This window comes from Crocodylus siamensis, chromosome 4 (genome assembly GCF_052110815.1).
Source record: "Crocodylus siamensis isolate JL-2025a chromosome 4, ASM5211081v1, whole genome shotgun sequence".
In the NCBI taxonomy this organism is placed as follows: Eukaryota; Metazoa; Chordata; order Crocodylia; family Crocodylidae; genus Crocodylus; species Crocodylus siamensis.
Window position 1 is genome coordinate 101,196,241 of NC_143398.1, and position 14,265 is coordinate 101,210,505.

The 14,265-nt window shown below is 38.9% G+C and overlaps 1 protein-coding gene across 2 annotated transcripts in view; it reads right to left on the minus strand.

Annotated features, from left to right (window-relative positions):
* Positions 1-14,265, minus strand: part of POLR3B (RNA polymerase III subunit B) — a 125,863-nt gene that overhangs the window by 35,251 nt on the left and 76,347 nt on the right. For both annotated transcript variants that reach the window (XM_090043160.1, XM_090043161.1), the window contains 4 exons: positions 11,082-11,209; positions 5,594-5,803; positions 3,661-3,819; positions 1,031-1,148 (listed from right to left, as the gene is read on the minus strand). In XM_090043160.1, the coding sequence (XP_089899286.1) occupies positions 1,031-1,148; positions 3,661-3,819; positions 5,594-5,803; positions 11,082-11,209 (615 nt within the window). The remainder of the gene's footprint in view (positions 1-1,030; positions 1,149-3,660; positions 3,820-5,593; positions 5,804-11,081; positions 11,210-14,265) is intronic.

Sequence of the window (14,265 nt, forward strand, 5' to 3'; positions counted from 1 at the left end):
TAAACATGCTGAACAGCCTGTTCAATACTGCAGTTTCTGTAGCATTATAAGATTGTCTGCTGTGGAAGCCCTTCAAATCACTAGAGAGCTCAAACACCACACGAAATCTGTAATGGGAACTGAATGGCCAACAAGAGCACTCACTTATCTTGAATAAGGCTTTTATTTTGAGGTATGCAGACTTGCCAATTATACTAGTTTTTCAGCAGACTTGTAGTTCTCAAACTTCATGGGCCAATGAACCACGATTATCCCTCAAAAAGTCTCACAGAGTACCATGCAATCTTCATAAACTTCAACAGAAAAAAACTAACAAAACATAGACCGTGTGCCATGGTTCTGCAAGACCAGCAGTAGCTCAGTTTGGGAGCTACTGCCACAGATTACACCTTTTCAAATCCTTCTATGGATTTAGAGGGAAATTTTCATGGAATGGATGGTCCCTCCTAGTCAGTCACTCTGGGAAAGAGGGTTAAGGCAGAGCAATTTTATATAGGTTTATAGTCAGCTAAGCAGGAAGAGGTCCATCCCTCCATCCACAAGCTGGACAGAAAAGGTTATAGATTAAATAGCATTCAGTCCTTTACTTCCAGAGCTCAGTGTGAGGCAGCTGCTGCCTCCTGAGGATTCTGAATCTACTCATATGCACCCTGCCCCTCTACTGAGCTCTTTACCAGCACCAGGACTGGTTGGGATGGGGACCTTTGTCATCCCCTGCCCTCATCATGTACCTATCTCCACCCCTTTATTCCTGAACCTTTGGGGATCTAGCTCTCCCTTTACTTTAGGGTCTTCTGGGATATTCCCTTTCCATCTCGCCTGAAGCCAGCCCCCAGGGGGGCTAGAATTAACAACAATTGGGTGTCTTGGCACCTTGAAAAGTTCTAAGAGTTAGAAGCCTAGCCTATAGGGCCCCATTAAAAACTTGTAAAGAAAAATTAATCCTCCTTTTCCATTGCTGAGCATTTTCTTCCTATCCTTGCTTCTCCACACTTGTACATTTTAAAGCATTATACTTTAGATGACATACGTTACTGGCACATCTTTATACTGCGGTTGCTGAGGCACACTACTTCCTTCCAGAGGAGTCTGGGTCACAGTTGGCATAGATTTATTTACGAGCACTTGTTTATTTTCTACTTTTTCACCTAAAAAAAAAAAAAATTAAGAAAAACAAAAAACCCAAGCATTATGCAATGATACTTGATCTCCTAACCACATTTAAAAATACATTATAAAACATCCTAAACAAAGAAGCTTACTGGAAAAAGATTAATTATCACTGAGATGCATAGGAAATAGAAGAGTAGAAAGAGACATTCTTTGATGTCACATCTGTGCAGCCATAAAAAATTTGGGGTGGCACAGGTGGTGAGCAAATCGGCATCCCTACCCTTTGTCATGCCATACCCTCTTCAGCCACCCCAGGCATATGCTTTAGAGGCTTGAGGGGCACAATCCTGCACACCCTGGTAACTATCATGCTGGATTGGGCCCCTCAAGTCCCTGGAGCACCTCCCTTACTTTCTCTGTTTACAGAGACATCCTCCAGGGAATCTTGGGCTGCTTCCCTAAGCAGGGAAAATGGGGTCCCCCACTTATGGAGACCTGCCTCAAGATCTCCAAGGGGCTGTTTCCATAAGTGAAGACTGCCAGCGTGTGCCTGAGTTTGAATGCTCGGGACCCAGGGAATCCTTAGAACTCCATGTTGGGACCTGCATGACACCATGCCTCTACACAGCAACCCATGTCAACTTTTGCTTCACACAAGAAGTACGGACCAGCATGGATCCTGACCAGGACGTGTAGGGCAGTGCAGGACCTGGGACCCAGGTAATTCATAGCGCCCTGTGCCTCTATGCCAGGACCTGCATTGACTCATGCCTCCACATGAAGCACAGGTCAGTGCAGAAAATGGTGTGGGTCCCAGTGTGGAGGGACCCGGGGAAGCCTCTGTATCACACTGCCCCACCCTCTGCCAGGACTTGTGCCTCCATGCGACACATGAGTTCTGGCAAGGAGATGTGGGGCAGTCAGGGACACAGGGAATCTGCAGGCACATGTCGCCCCATGTCCTACATCAGGCCCCGATACAGGACAATGGACCACTTCCTATGCTCAATAAGACAGATCAGCAGTAGTGACATGTCCCACCACAGTTGATCTGCTTTGCTTTGCGAAGTCTGTTTTTACCAAAGAATGGTATTTTTGTCATGCATCGACTCAAACATTCCATAACAAGGGAAGCATCTAACTAGGACATGCCAAAAAAGAGAAGGAATGACATGCAGATCAATTCTGGGATCCAGTAATTCAAAACATTTGATGCGTCTTGTACCCGATACAAGAAAATACCTGTCATCTAGGAGGAATCCCACCTTTACGATGCTATTTCTCTTTATAAAAGCAAGAATACAACTGGCAATTCATCTCCAGTCTTTGGAGGCTTTCAGACCTCTAGAGAAAAAGGTTCCTTACTCTCAGAACAGTAGGACAACAGAACAAGTTGTTGAGGGAAGGTATGGACTCTTCACAGGAGTTTTCCAAAAATGTTTGGATAAGCATTTCATAGGGATCATACAAGCTAGTGCATCCTGCATATGTACAACTATTCTCTTTTCTCCTCCCGCTCTGCTCTTACTCATTTCTTTCTAGACCTTCGAATCTTTGCATGCCTTTTTTTTTTTAATTTCTAAAAGGAAAGAGGAAATTTGCAGCGCGACCATCGGCACAAGTGTTTTGGCTTTCCTCTGCACTGTTTAAACAAGTCTGGCTCTCCATTGTAGTCAGGGCTGTATATTTATATTTGGAGCCAACAACACCTCACCTTCTATTTCAAGCTTTAAACACTTTCTGGGAAAGGTGGAAATATTGATTGCTAAACTCCACAGAAAGGTTTAAGAATTAAACTGATTTTTATTGCAAGAAAAGCCACAAAGTATCTTAATGATTTCCTTTCTGGAATTTAAATTACTGGCATGTGGCTTTTTTTTGTTTTTGTATTTTTTAAAATACACCGTAGTATTGCTGCTTCTCTAACTGAAAGACATCAGTGTTGAAGGGAACCTCTCTTCTGTATACACTACATACACAAACTTCCTCATAATTAAATACATTGATATGATCATCATTTATTTGTTCCACCAACACATACGTAGAGAGTTCAGATACTTCTCTTTTCTCACTCTAAATGTCCTTATTAATTGCAAAATGTTGGTAGCTACAGTACTCCTCTGGTACCATATCCCAATTTCATAAGTAGTTTAAAGCTCTAGATCCAATGACAGAAGACAGACCAACTAGCAAAGGTTCAGCAACATCAGAGATGGGCAGATTAGGGAAAGTAAAAAGGACAAAAGTAAGTTTTGAGACTTTGGAAATATTTTAACAACATAATATCACATTGGCCAAGGCATGAAAATGCAGACATATTGATCTATATTTAAAATATCTTTTTCTCATGTATATTAGCCAACAGAGCAGAAGTTGTCAGATTATTTTCAGAAATGTCAAAATGTAGTGTCTTTCAATTATAAGTTTCTATAAAAAGATACAGTACTTTAAGATATAGAATCATTATCACACCATTTGTAAGACAGGCCGATTTCTTTTTCCTGATAAATTTTAATATAACAACAACATCTGGAAGGTTGGACACACCTGGAGAGCAGATTCCATCAGCATCTAAAATTTCATGACGCCAAATTGGTTTACGTGTAGCTGCATCCAACATTGGACCCATCACTTTATCGAATGTCTGATTTGTGTAGCGCTTCAGAGTACACTTAGCATTCTTGTATACAAGACATCTTCCAAATCCTAGAATGAAACCAAATCACATCGAGTACAGTGTAAGCTGCATTTTGTAATCAAACAGTTATCAAAATAAAATTCAACAGTTTTCAATGTAACAGTAGATTTAGTTGAAGAATAAGTATATGCCCATCTACCGTATGTAAACAAATGTTTGCATTATTTGCAGACTGCCGTCAATGTGTACACCATTGAACAAAGGAAGTCACTCACCCTTAAGCAAGCTCACAATTTGGAAGCAATTACATATGCTACATTTTAAGGCATATAAAAGGCCCTGGACTATGACAGTTCAATCTTGGGGCTGTACAGATTCCCCCTGTTTCACATCAACTCTTTGGTGCATCATCACTGAAAAGTCTTCATGGAAGACAAATCTATTTTAACTGGGATTAGAATGGCGAGGTTTGGTACAGTCTTTCCCTGCTGGTGTTTCTTGGGTATCTAAATAAATTTTACTGAAAACTTTGGATTTTTCTTCAGATACAAGACAGTAGTGTACATTTTGGCCATTCCTTGCCTCAGAAGCAACAAACAGTTACAAGTTTTGCATGAAATCCTCTTCTTCAGAAAGATAGCTATGTGGAAATGCCTACCAATAAACTGAAGATTATTTCATCTGGAAGACAGCTGTGGCAATGTACAGTACATCTATACCCATTAGACTATGTCAAGTAACTCCTGTCAACTATCACGTGGCCTTTCATTTTCTCCATAAAATGTTACTAGCCTACCAGAAAAGAAAACAGTCAGTTTTAAATCATGCCTGTTGTCGTTTTAGAAAAAGGCATAAATTAAGTGTGGCAGACATTAATGCCAAAGATACATGTCTAGGAATACTATTATTGCTGCCTAGCAACTGGGAGGAGGGGTGTAAGGAAGGGGAGAAAATGGAGACAGAATAAACTAATGGAAGAGTCTGGTTTTGGCCAACCACAGCTAAAATCAACTCCATCCAATTGCAACATTTTCCCCCCTCGAAGGAACTGATTAAAAAGACACCGAATTCTCAAACAATTTTTTCCTCAGCAGAATTTAAAAACACTTTGTCCTTTATTTTATACAGCATTGAAGAATTTAGGGTGCGAGTGACATTTAAAAGGAGGCAGCAGCACAAACAAATTTTACCTCCAGACTAAATGAAAGGTAACTATGTACTTCTGCTTAAAATAGACCAAACCATAGAGATTTCAAAAAGGAAGTAGGTAATTAGTTTCTCTGTTTAATTATTTTGTTTGCTGGTATATCATTATTTTCCTCAAAGCATCAAGTTCATAATGACACAAAACACATGCTCTCTTTCTTCTGCTGAATACATTCAAAAGTCTAATTTCATCTATCGCTTTCAGTGCTGGGGAAAATAATGAGACTGTCCTCTCTGTTAGGCTCAAACAAAGGCTCAGGTCACCATCTAAAAAGCAAGCCTTGCAGCAACAGATCATTGAACACATTAAAACTTTTTGCAAGCCAAATATTTTTGAAAAAGGATCATTTATCCTTTGTTATTTAAGGTCAGAAGCCAGACGTTTATTTTCATAATAACCTATACTCACATGTAAATATGCAGCTTGTGTAATTTCACCAGAAAATGTACCATGTTCAGGTACTTTGTGTACAAACGCCATTGCATTTACAGGGGGAAAAAAAAACCGAACCAAACCTTTGATACATTGAAGGTAAAATTCATTAAATAAAAAATTAAAAAAAAAAAAAAAAAAATGCAACGCAACAGAATGTGTTCGCATTACAGAATGTAAGAACATGATCAAACAATCCTTACCTCTGTCCAAGGAGGCCTTGTTTAAGACGAGAGCATCTTCAATATCATAACCACTATAGCTCATTACAGCAACTGTAGCATTCTGTCCTGCTGGCAGTTTCTCAAACTCTATCAGTTCAATGGTTTTTGTTTTAACCATTGGCCTTTGTGGATATGCTAGCAAATACATAAGAGTATCAATTCTGTTCCGCTGATTGTAGCCAATGGTACCTATATTTAAAACAAGGGCAAAAGCATGAAGACTGTTTCATTAACTGAAATATTTTAGATATAAAAATTACCAGCACATAAAATAACTAATTTCACAAGCTTAGGTAATATGTCTTGTAATGAATGGTCCTCAAAAGAAGAGAAAAAAATTAAAACAGTATAAATTTGAGCTTGAGCTACAGCAAAAGTATCTTTCCATGAAAAGGACTCTAAAACTCAAAATTAAATCAAGAAAAAAAACCAGAAGAAAAATTTTGATCAAGGGAAGGCTTGCATAACTTTGAACTTTAGTGGATCTGCATGCTTCTAACTGTAAAAAAACCAAAACAAAACAATTAGCAAGACCATAAAGTGAACTACTTAATATTCTTAGCTTTTGAGGAGTGAAATTATGAGCTAGAGCCTGATCTAAATCTCAGAGTCAAAAGAAGAACTCTCATTGAGTTCAAAAGGAGCTTTGGATCATGGTCTGTGCTGTCTGCATCATATTTATTTCCTCTTCTGGGTAATAATTAGTTCAACCCCAGTTTGTGCAAGTATCTCAAAGCATGAATAAAGTATGCAGTTAACAGCAGCCGAGACAGATTTACTTCCTGAAATTATTAGGTGCGTCACTGCTAGTATAACTACTGTAGAAAAGTTCACCCACAAAATCGTTGTCTTTTAACATGAAATTAATTTTAAATTTATGGTTCAGAATTCAACCCTTTGTATAGACCTCCCAGCTTGATACTGAGATTCTGGCCATTTCCCACCAGACTGCCAAAGTGTCTTCTGAAATCTGTGAAGAAAAAATAATTAACACCCAGCAGGGGAACAAACTGTTGTGTAGCCTAACAATAGTTAAGGCAATCGTATGTTACTACAGTTTGCTGCATCAGGCCTTATGCTATGTCTCTAGGCAATTTATAAAATTCTAACCTGGAGAAGCAACATGGAAAATAAAGGTTTGAAAATATTTACTGGTTGTACCCAGTAGGCTGGTTTTTCAAGATGTTTGCACTGCCTGTAGTAATTCTAATATATAACAACATGACAAAACAAAACCCTACTTGTAGGAATAAGACAAATACATACAGTAACTGTCTATGAAGGAACTTGAAGTTTCTGTATTTAAGTACGTACTTGTAAAACAAATACCTAAAATGGCCAATGCCAAGATAGCACCAAGGACAGAGTAGACCTCAGGAGTTAAGTGACCCATCCCAAATCATCTTCAACCTAGTTACTACCCCAGGGAGAGGGAGGAATAGAAAATTAATATGGCCGGAAACAGCAGGACCTAAAGCCTCTATGCTGGGTTCTACACTTTCTCCGGACTGCAGACTGGCTATGAAGCTCCAGGGACCCCCCACAAAGAAGTCCAATACTGCCAGGCAAGACCTCACGTAAGTGGCTGCTTCTACTGAAGAACGTCTTTACCTGTTCTAATGAAAAGGAAAGCAATTCATCTTTTGCCGGCAAATTTGGCAGAATCTGTTCCTCCTAACCTCCATTTGTAACTCGTGAGAGAGGAAGAACAAAACTTCATTTGGCCTACAGCTTTAAGGACACAACCAGACCTTTCAGTCAGCACCAAGGAATGCCCAGCCTGAAGGCCCTACAAACCATGATGCTCCAAAGCCTACTGTCTTTAATTTTAGGAAGTGTAGTGGAAGAAACTCTCTCTTTGAAATTAGCACACAGCATGGGGATAATTTCCCTAAATGAAACAAAAATAAGCATGTCAGTTTCTTTATCTGAATACAGTGGTTTTTAGGATGGGCTTTATCTAAAAAAGAGCTGCAAATCCAGAAGAAGGGTTTTAAGGAGGCATTTTCCTATTCCTCAGTGGAAGCGTCTCTTGAATATGAGAAATGTATGTTCTCCTCTGAAGTCCACTCTGTGGAACATTCCTCACATTTACTTCCCCACGAGTGTATGGATCTCCTGGAATGGATATGCTGTGTGACATACTGTATCTGTTTGTTTCAGTGGTCAGCTGGGGAAACTAAGAAACTATCAAGATTTTTGATGTTTGACCTGATTCCTTCTGACCTTCAAAACACTCAGAGAAATTCTTCCTCTTCTAGTCAAAGAAGCAACTATAACAACAAAAGCTGTGGCTAAGAAAAGGTGTTCCAGCAGGAATAAAGCCAATCAGAAACTCAAGCAGAAAGTGAAACGTGCTTACCAAAGAAGTGAATGCTATCAGCAACAAGTGTCCTCAAGTGCTACACAAGTAACACCATCCCTCCACCTTAGCTTGTCAACCTACAGACCTCTGTTTAAATTCCATCTGAAAAACTCAAGAATAGAAACTTTTTTCCTCTTGTGTTCTGGAGGGCTGGGGCAGGGCCTCTCTGTGGGTGTTGGAATGAAGGGGACACAAATATTTATTTCCACCCTCTTCCTGAGGGACTGGTTCCCTTGATTACTTCACTCAAAGAACCAAGCAAAGTAAAAATACTGTGAACTTTAATACCGCAAGCCCGGAGACAAAATAGCCTAATATACAAACCACAGGCATATACATCTACATCCACACCAAAAGAGGAAGTGTTGGCACATCTGTATTTCTACTTACTTAACAATAAACATCCTAACTCCTTTCTTTCTGCCGGAACATGGAACCAACAGAATGGATGGAGCACTTTACCTAGACACTGCCCTGAATCCTGGACGGATGGAGGACTTGGCACCTGTGGAGTTTCAAGCATTGAGTGTTTACTGGCTCAGATGATTTAAAAGATTGCTCCAGCCCCCACAACTCCTTTAAGAGAGGTTGTGGATAAAGTGGAAGACAACACAGAAGCCTAGCTCACTTCTGCCTTTGAAGAACAGATAACAGAGAACACAAAGGGCAGCATACATACTGTTTTTCACAGTCTAGAGGCAGAACTGAGCCCTGGCAACAAGTTCTGTTGTGAAGAATAATAACAACTGGTTTTCCTTTTAAGTCTCCTGCCAATGAACTGACTATATAAAAATTGGGAGTACCATAGTATGGCTGACAAACCCGTTGCACGACTACGCAACAAGCCACCGTTTCCTGAATAACAAGATCCCTTTCCTCAGTCCACACTGAAGAACTGCTACTAAGTCTGCCTACACACCAGCCCTTGGGGACCTCTACTGTTGCCTCTATGGCACTTCCTCTAATACTGGGTATCATTTTTTGCAGAAGTCAAAATTGGAAGTAATCTTCCCCCACTGCTTTTACTGTAGCCTTGGCAGGTAAAAAGGTGATAATTAAATGAGGACAATAAGACCTTTCCTCAAACCTGTCTGTAAAGCTTCCTCAAATGAGCAGAAGTATCAGGGTTGAGCAACCTCAAGTCCTGCCTTCACCAGAGGGAGGTAGCATACTAACTCAATATTCCCAGCATGTGAGAATTTCGGGCGCACTAGACTTCAACATGTTTTTTTTTTCCATATAGCAATGGAAAGCCAGGAGACACAAACCATTTTTCTTTAGTGCAGAACAAGCAACAGGTATTTCCAGTACTAGTCAGCATTTGCACTTACATAAAAAATAATAATCAAACCAAAATAATAATCAAACCAATGAAATATCTTTTAAAATTAAGCTGATTTATAATTGTACTGATTTTTTTTTTTTTTTTTTTAAAAACAGGTAGAGATACCTCTTCTTTTTGCTTCTCTCCATCTCCCCCAACACAGTTTCTGGTAACGACTATATTTGCAGATATTTCAATGCCCAAAGCAAAATATAGCTAGGTCATATGCCAACTTTTAAAATGTACTTTTATCTCACTGCTTATTCTTTGGAGTCAGGTGTTTTGTCATAACAAACAGAAACAAAGGCTTTTTTATTGCTAAAGATATTCAATGGCTTTTGTGTTCCAAGCGTCAGCAGTAACGTCAGAGGATTGTATCCAAGGAGCTAAATGTGCAAGACCTAGGGTCAAAGCAGCTGAATACACCAACCTCAGAAAACACAGACAATGAATTGCAAATGACACTCAAAACAAAACGAGAAAAAAACCTTCACACAGAAAACTACAAAAGAACTCCACAGATACTGAATTGGCTTTCTGTACACACTGATCCTGCTTAACTGTGTGTGGTAACTAACTAAACGTTCTGAGACTAATAGTCATAAAATAGAGACTCCTTGGGGGAAAAACTTTAAGAAAAAAAAGATTGCACCTATTGCCTTTTTTTTTTTTTCCTTTTAAATGGTGGACGGCTAGTGCTATTTTCAAATATTTTGAAATGTATTAGAGATGACAATTAATTACAAGCCTATTATTCTTCCATTAACTTGGCTGGAAGATCTTCACAAAAGGTGTACTGTTTCAACTGAGAATTCATAGAACAGAACAAGTGATTTACAAATCCAAAAGAAGTGATAGTTTTTTCCTGACACAGGGTTCTCCTACTGTATCTCTCAACTTGATAACAAGATCACAAATACAAGATATAAAGCCAATGTTTACAGCTCAGGTCTGAATAGGGTAGTCTGAACTGACGTGCTGCTGTTCAGGTTTTCACTGGGACTTGCTCTGACTTCATAACACAGCACACCAGTTAGGTGTATGAGTAATACAAGGACATTTTAATAGATCATTCAAAGCTGCCTATAAAAACACACAGAGTTGTCTGGCATTAACCATCTACCAGCACAAGTCCACAAGGTCCCTAAATTGCCAGCAATTATAGATTTTTAGTGAATTGTCAGCAATTAGTAAGTTAATTTCATTTCAGTCACTTCAGAGATGATACCAGAACCATTGCTCCAAATCCCTGATCTCCCCAGAAAAAAAAACACAAAAAAGTTAGCATCCTGGGTAGGTGCATGGGGGTGTGCATCTGTGTATAAAAAAAGGAACAGTACTCTTAGTATTCAGAAAATCTCCCTCTTCTCATTCTTTGTATAAAACACTTTTCTCTCTATTTATCTGGAAACCCATGGCACACTGCAGTGTAAAAAAGAAACAAAAAACACTCACTGCCAATCCCACAGCTACATTAAAAACTTGAAAGTTGTGACCAACAGAAATAGGAACAATGGTGCCACAGTTTCAAATCATTTAAAAGACACCACAGAACTAGTGGCTTCCATTTTTTTTTTGAAAGAAAAATACACCCACAACTATAATGCCAAGGTACAGTTATCCTGGCATCCTAAGCTACTGCTTATAAAAAGCATTCTGCTCTACCCTGAAATGTTTGTACAATAAACTAGTAGGAAAAAATCCTCCTATTTTGGATTTTAAGCTATAATAGTGTTTAAAAACAACAACATTCCAAACCTGAAACAGAAAAGTCTTACCCATTGCTTGCTTCCCCATAGCACACTGGTAAGTGTTTCTTGGGGACTGGTTATGGTGAGGATATGGAATAAGCCCAGCACAAACACCAAGAAGTGTGAAAGGTTCAATCTCCAAATGTGTCGTCTCTCTAAATAAAATAAAATTAAAAAGAGAGAGAGAGGGAAGAACAACTTCTGGTTACGTTCCATGCCAAAATACCATCGTTTTAATGCACTTACGTTAGTAAAATCTGGTAATTTAATTTACTTCAGTTCAGTTAAAAATCAACCAACCAACCAACCAACCAACCAATATAGCCTAAAATATTTTCATGACAAAACTACACATTTGCTTTTTTTTTCCCCCACTCCAGTTAAAGTTGTACTTCTCCTTTGATCAGGTTCGTAGTCAAAGGAGAGGAAGGGAGGGAGGGAAAAAGAAGAGTATGGTTACATGGACAAAGAAGACAAGAACCACAAAAAGTATGACATGGGTTATAAAGGATGTACCCAGATAATCAATTAATGTTCCTAGATAAAAACAATAATAATTAACCAAAGCTGCATAATAAACATGGGAGGTCACATAAGAAACAAGTTTTCCTCCTTCAAAATCACATGTCCCAAGGAGCTACCATTGTTAAAATACAAAACAAAACAGGTTTTTGAGGCCAGTTACAAAAATAAGTCTTGTCAAGTTAATCTAATCTCTAAACTAAACCTTACATCAAGGCTGTTAAAAGTATATCACAACATTATATATGAAACTTTTTCAAATATACATATCTTGTTAAGAGCTGAATCAAGAGGAAAGAAATTAAAAGATCTAGGCAATAGGCAAAGGTTGGTTTTCAAGAGAGGTATGATATGAGATTAGAAAGATTTGTTCTAAATTGGTAGGAGCAGCAAAGGAAAAAGCTCTAGGGCAGTAAACAAATAAACAGGCCATTTTATGTGGAGAGATGCAAGTGGCCAGTGCTGGACAAGGATTAAGCATAAAGCCTGAAGTAAGTATGAGACAGTCAAGTGGCCAATTATGAACTGGGAAATTTCAAAAGAAAAAGTTACTTTAATGTCAGTTTGCTCAAAGCAGACATTTTTCTGGGTACTTCAGGCTCATTAAATAGAGCCTAGCTACTAGGTATTAGGAGATGGGCAATTAATTCCTTCAACTACAGTGTCCAGCACTTTTCTTGCAGTGTGGAAAATCTTGTGTGCTCATTAAAGTTATCATCTTTAATCATATGCCCCAAGACTCCATAGCAGAAATATGGGGATATATTTTCTACTGCATTACATGCAAAGGGCAGTACAGTGTCATGTCTGTGATATAGATGAAAAGTCCTTGACAGGGCATGCCCGGGTAAGGAAGATAAATAGCAATGCCTCCCTCTCCATCATAACAGTAGTATATTTTGCTAAGGAGATTACAGTCATGATGATCCATTTCAGAAGAACTGGCTGTTAAGAGTGCACATATCTAGTACTTTCTCCAGCTCATGCTAATCAAATTAATATAAGCAGAACGTTTTCTGAGCAACTTGGAAGTCACTCACTGGCATGACAACATATGCTACTTCTCTGCACTTGATAAAAACTGCATTTAGTGGAGAACAGTCTTAAAAAAATAAGAGCATTAAAACATCAACTCCAGATAAACCATTCCAAACTGACATATAGTCCAGATAAACCATTCCAAACTGACATATAGTCAGTCTCAAGATTATATCAGTAAACTGAAACTATGGACAGATGCAGTGTTAAAGCACGTATGGGTAAGGGACATCTATACCACTAACTCATTGTGTCAGGTCATGCCAGCAGACTGACACATACTGTCCTGTTCCACACACACTGCCTCCCAAAACTGCAAGGAATTGAATGCTACAAGCAGGCCAATTAGCATTGCTTAGCAGCAGCATGGTGCCCCCTTAACAGTACATATATGCCCTATTAAATTCAGAATATAATGATGGGATTTGGTAAGAACTCCATAACAGCAGCAGCTTACTAGTAAACACACACACACGAAAAATCAGGAAGCGATCAAAACTCACAGAAAAGTAAGGCGGGAAGGGACCTCAAGAGGTCATCTAGTCCAACCCTTTGTTCAAATCAGGACTATCCCCTGTCTAAACCATACTACACTAGACCATCTAAGGATATAAATGGAGCAGGACTAAGAAGAAGGTAGCAGATTATAGAATGGTTAATTCAAAACACTTATTAAATTCTTTCTGGCTTTTATGTTGTTCCAATTCTGCACAACTTCAGACAACTAACAAAAATGTGCTATTAAGGGAAGCTTAAGAACACAGAGCTGCGCAGAGTTTCTTAGCTTTTACTCATGGATGTACTCAAGTATACCTCTAGGACCAGGTCAGGTAGTGTAAAATCAAAACAGACTGGACTTCAGTGAAGCTGTGCTAACTGAACTAGATCTTCAGCAAGTGCAAAACTTCTTCGCCAAAATGCCACAGAACAAGTCTGAAGTCAAAGCATCCTTGCCAGAACTGGACTCAAAGTGGTCAGCAGCAGCTAGGAAGAAGGGATTTTTAGAACTGATCAGAAAAGGAAAGGCACCGTTAACGGAGATGAAGCCCAAAAGGAAACAAAGCCTCAGTGGGAATGAAAAAATATGAACAGAGACCAATATAGCTAAGTGACACTATTGTGCAATAGGCTGGAAGAATGGAAGGGGGGATGCCTCATCAATTATATTAGCTACAAAGTGACAAGAGTTTCAGGGCATAATAATTCACGTAGGAAAAAAGAATTCAAAATTTTAGAGTGCTCTTAGTTGGGTACAACAAATATGTAGGGATAAATAATAGTTCACCGTGTGATGCTTTTGTAAAGAGACCTTTACTTCATCATTTACATTCAGAAGCTAATGTCAAGAAGGAGAACTGTAGCAAGCTTCCCAGAGATATTGAGTTCAAGTTGAGATGTCTCTGGACAGAATATCCAATGTCTTGAATTTGAAAGCTTGTTTGACTAATCCAAACTATGCAGTTGGTCCAACGAAAGATATCACCCTAAGAAACGCTTGCCTCTTTGGACAGTGTAAGATAATGTAGTCTTCCACACTTTTGACAAGAAGTTAGAACTAAACAGCTAAAGCAGGGGCTTGCCCAGTTCAGAATGATTTAATGTAGACCATCATGGATCACTGAGGTTTAAAAAACAAAAACAAAACACAAAC